Source organism: Colobus angolensis, unplaced genomic scaffold (assembly GCF_000951035.1).
Source record: "Colobus angolensis palliatus isolate OR3802 unplaced genomic scaffold, Cang.pa_1.0 Scaffold254, whole genome shotgun sequence".
In the NCBI taxonomy this organism is placed as follows: domain Eukaryota; kingdom Metazoa; phylum Chordata; class Mammalia; order Primates; family Cercopithecidae; genus Colobus; species Colobus angolensis.
The window spans coordinates 858,717-862,637 of NW_012115755.1; the positions used below are offsets into that span (position 1 = coordinate 858,717).

Sequence of the window (3,921 nt, forward strand, 5' to 3'; positions counted from 1 at the left end):
TCTTTTTAGCAATTTCTATTATATATGAGGGCCTGAAATTTTTGTAAAACATACGATACTGGAGAAAGAAAATATTTTAGCAATTTCTTTTTAGCAATTTCTATTATATATGAGGGCCTGAAATTTTTGTAAAACATACGATACTGGAGAAAGAAAATATTTTACATGCAAATTATTGGATTATACACAACCATTTAGTAACATTTTTATATTTGCTAGGAAGCAAATATAAAAACACAAGGGCTGTATTCTAAATGTGGTGCACAGATTTGTTTGTTTGCCTCTGTAAATTGAGTCAACATGTAAAATTTAGAAGACTTGTGCAGAAATCGGGACTTCAGGCTTGTGTTAAAAAATCAAATCTGGCATCCACTGAGTGTCTATCACTCAGTGGGGCCTGCTGTGCAGAGGTCGCCCCTTTACAGAAGGCATATATTCTCCAGCTTGCTACTGTGCCCACATCAATGCTTCCCTTTCTCAGGGAACCTTCCTTTGTCCTTGTAAGTATTTGGGTTTACAAGTATTGTCCTTGTAAGTATTTTGGATTGTAGTATATTTTGATAAAGACTTCAAGGTTTTTAAGTCAGCGTGTATTTGTTTATAATACATAGTCTATAGATTATACAAATTCCTCAGTTATGGGGTTGAATTTTAGAATTTAGAAGTTTTTAAAACTTTTCTTTATCTATACCACAAATAATCATCTACCAATTAGAATCCTAGAAGCCTTTTTAGGTTATTCCTGGTTATTGGTGGATAGTTTATGAATGTTGCAGACATTACATCTTTCTCCTCAGCAATCTTCCCTAAAAATGCAAGTGACTTATGGGCTTTTGTTATGCTAGAAATAATCCATATGGATCAGTATGAGAGCTTTTATTGACAGGCCATTATATTTTTATTTCTGATTTATATTTTGCCTAAAATAAAAACTAATTTTAAATACAATTTAAATAGAAACCAATAAAAATGGGTTTAAAAAGTAGAGTTGCATTAGGGTCCCAAGATTACCATTAGAATTGATAATAGAATTTCTTACTGAGCTTTGGATTTTTTTAAGATTTATTTTTAAGTTTTTTAAACCTCTCTTATGCAGAACATACTAAGCTTTCTAACAGTTAAGATAAAAATCTATTCTCTTGTATTAGGAAAAAAAACCAATGGACTATTTAATAATAAAGAGAATAAGTGCATTTGCAGCCAATCTCTCCTAATTCAGAGCTAAGGAAATACCTTAGTGACCCATTTGGAGCAGCAGTGCCTGACATTAGCACCTGGGATCCTGACACCATTGACAGAAGTGAATCAAGCAAGTTTGTACCACACAGAGGAAACCTTCACCTCTTTGGGAAGCTCTGGCAACAGTATCTCTGAAACTCTTAATTCCTCAATTGTTAATGTTTGCCACAAAACTATTGTCAAATGGGGATTAGGTAAAGTTCAAGACATTTCTTGATTGTTGGACATGAAATAGTTTTGTAACTTCTCAAATGCAGACGGTCATGTAGTCTTTGTCTTGGGGTACTTCTGGTAAAGCAAATATTCTTTAAAATATAGTTTAAGAAACACTGCTCTAGATATAATAATTTAGATGATTAATTTATGTAAAAAAGCTTAAAGTATTTGCTACTATGTCTTAGGTCTTTGGGGTTATAGAGACAAAAGATACAGCCCTTGCTCTCAAGAAGCTCTTGGTTTCAGAGGGAAGCAATAAAATGATTACAATATACTATGCTAAGTGCTGTGCAAAAAGGAAGGATTCTTGGGACTGGTAAGTGTTTGAAGTGAGTTTTGGCGATGACCTCAGTTAATGTGGGGAGGCAGAGGAGGGCTGTTTGCAAGGCAAAGTGCAGTGTGTGAGGAAACACAGAGGAGTGAGAAGGACGGAACTGCTTTTCATTTACTTCCTGTCTATATTGTATGTTGAAGTTCAAAGCATCTTAGAGCAGATTTTCAGTTCAGTTGAGAAATATGTAATTTTGGCTTAACCCAGGTGTTCTCAGCCTGTTCTTTTTGGACCCAGGCCAGGTGTTCACAGCTGTCCTCACTGGCCCAACCCGGGGTTCATTGCCACCCTGACTGGGCCCAGCTCAGGGGTTCACAGCTGTTGACTTTGGGCCGAGCCCAAACACTCCAAGCTGTCCTTAGAGGGCCCAGCCAAGGTGTTCACAGCTGTCCTCATTGGTAGCTAGCCCAGGTGTTAGTCCTTATAGCCAGTGGGCCCAGACCAGTGTTCACAGACATCCTCATTGGGCCAGCCCAGGAGTTCAATGCTGACCTCACTGGGCCCTGCCTAGCTCTTCACAGCTGTCCTCATTGGGCCCAGGCCAGGTGTTCACAGCCATCCCCGTCAAGGTCAGCCCAGGGGTTCACAGCCTTCCTCATTTGTATGAGCTCAGTTTTTTTTATACCAACAGTTATTCATAGCCATCAATATCAAGGCAAGCCCAGGAGTTCACAGTTCCCTTCAGTGACATCAAGCCCAGGGTTAAGAGCCATTTTCATTGGCCCCAGGCCACCTGTTCATAGCTGTCTTCATTGTGTCCAGCCCAGGGCTTCACAGCTGTCTTCATCCAGGCCTCACCAGTGTTCACAGTGGTCCTCATCTAAGCTAGCCAAGGACAGCCAGCCCAGATGTCCATAGCTGTCCTCATTGAGGGCAGCCAGTTTGTTCACACATGTGCTTATTGGTGCCAGCCACCCTCATAGAAGCCATCCCAGGTATTGACAGCCATCCACACTGGGCCCAGCCCAGGTGTCCACGCCTGTCCCCGTTGAGCCTAGCCCTGTTGTTCATAGATTTCCTCACAAGACTTCTTTGAGTTGTTTTCAGCAGTTTCCATGGTCCCAGGCCAGGGCTTCACAGATGTCCTCAGTGGGGACAGCCCATCTGTTCACTGTTGTCTTCATTAGGCCTGGTGCAGATGTTCACAGCTGTCCTCATTCGACTCAGCCAAAATGAACAGAACTGTCCTCCTGAGCGCACACCAGGTGTTTCTAGCTGTTCACATTGGGGTCAGCCCAGGTGTTCATAGCCACATGTTCTGGGCCCATCCCAGTTATTCCAGGCTGTCCTCTTGGGCCCAGCCCGGATGTCCACAGCCACCCTCCTTGGTCCCAGCACAGGTGTTCACAGCTATCTTCCTTGGCCCTAGGCCAGATGTTCACGTTCGATCTCACTGGGCCCAGACCAGCTCTGCAAAGTTTTTGCCTTGAAGTTGAGGTGTGTTGAAGTTGGGGTTCTGAGGTTGGATAGCAGTGTGCAGATGCAGCTGACTTGTGCCCCGGCACTGGGCTGCCTGGCTGTGCCCTGAGCTTGTCTGACCTTCAGTCTGTGCTGAGTTGGAACCTGCTCTAGAGGTTTCCAGATCTCTTCTTTTTACCCTCCACCCCAACAGACCCTCAGGCCTTTTCTGTGCTCACTTCCCAAGCTTCCCTTGGACTCTGCTCCAGAGTACAAGTCAACCCGCCTAGGACCTTGACTGCCACTTCACCCCCATTGCTCTTCTGAGCCTGTGATGATGATATGTCCAGACCCCTTTCTGCCCCAGAGCTGCAGTGGGTCTCAGAGGAGCCCAGCTGTACCCCACAGTCTACCCTGGGGAGCTGGAGGCACATCTGATACTGTCACTGCAGGAGGTGCCCCATGTGGCAGCTGCTCTGCCGGGGCTGCCTGACCCCTCCCCAGCTGTAACTCCCATGTCACTGGTATGCACAGGCACTCAGCCCTTTGACTTTGTCACATCCACATTCTTGTTTGGTGGCACCAAGTCCTGGCAGGGGTTAGTTATCTGTGTCCAGCAAGGATAGGTGTGAGGCATCGCGCATCCAGCATCAGGGAAACCTCGTCAGGTGTTCCTCCCAAGCAGGTGCCCATTGCAGTGCCTGCCCCTGCCGGTGGGCACTGCCTGAGCTAAATCC

General features: G+C 44.6%; 1 protein-coding gene across 1 annotated transcript in view; it reads left to right on the top strand.

The window, feature by feature from the left end:
• Nucleotides 1–3,921, top strand: part of LOC105515143 — a 17,100-nt gene that overhangs the window by 8,180 nt on the left and 4,999 nt on the right. Inside the window, exon 6 of the mRNA XM_011946887.1 lies at nucleotides 2,914–3,015. Within this exon, the coding sequence (XP_011802277.1) occupies nucleotides 2,914–3,015 (102 nt within the window). The remainder of the gene's footprint in view (nucleotides 1–2,913; nucleotides 3,016–3,921) is intronic.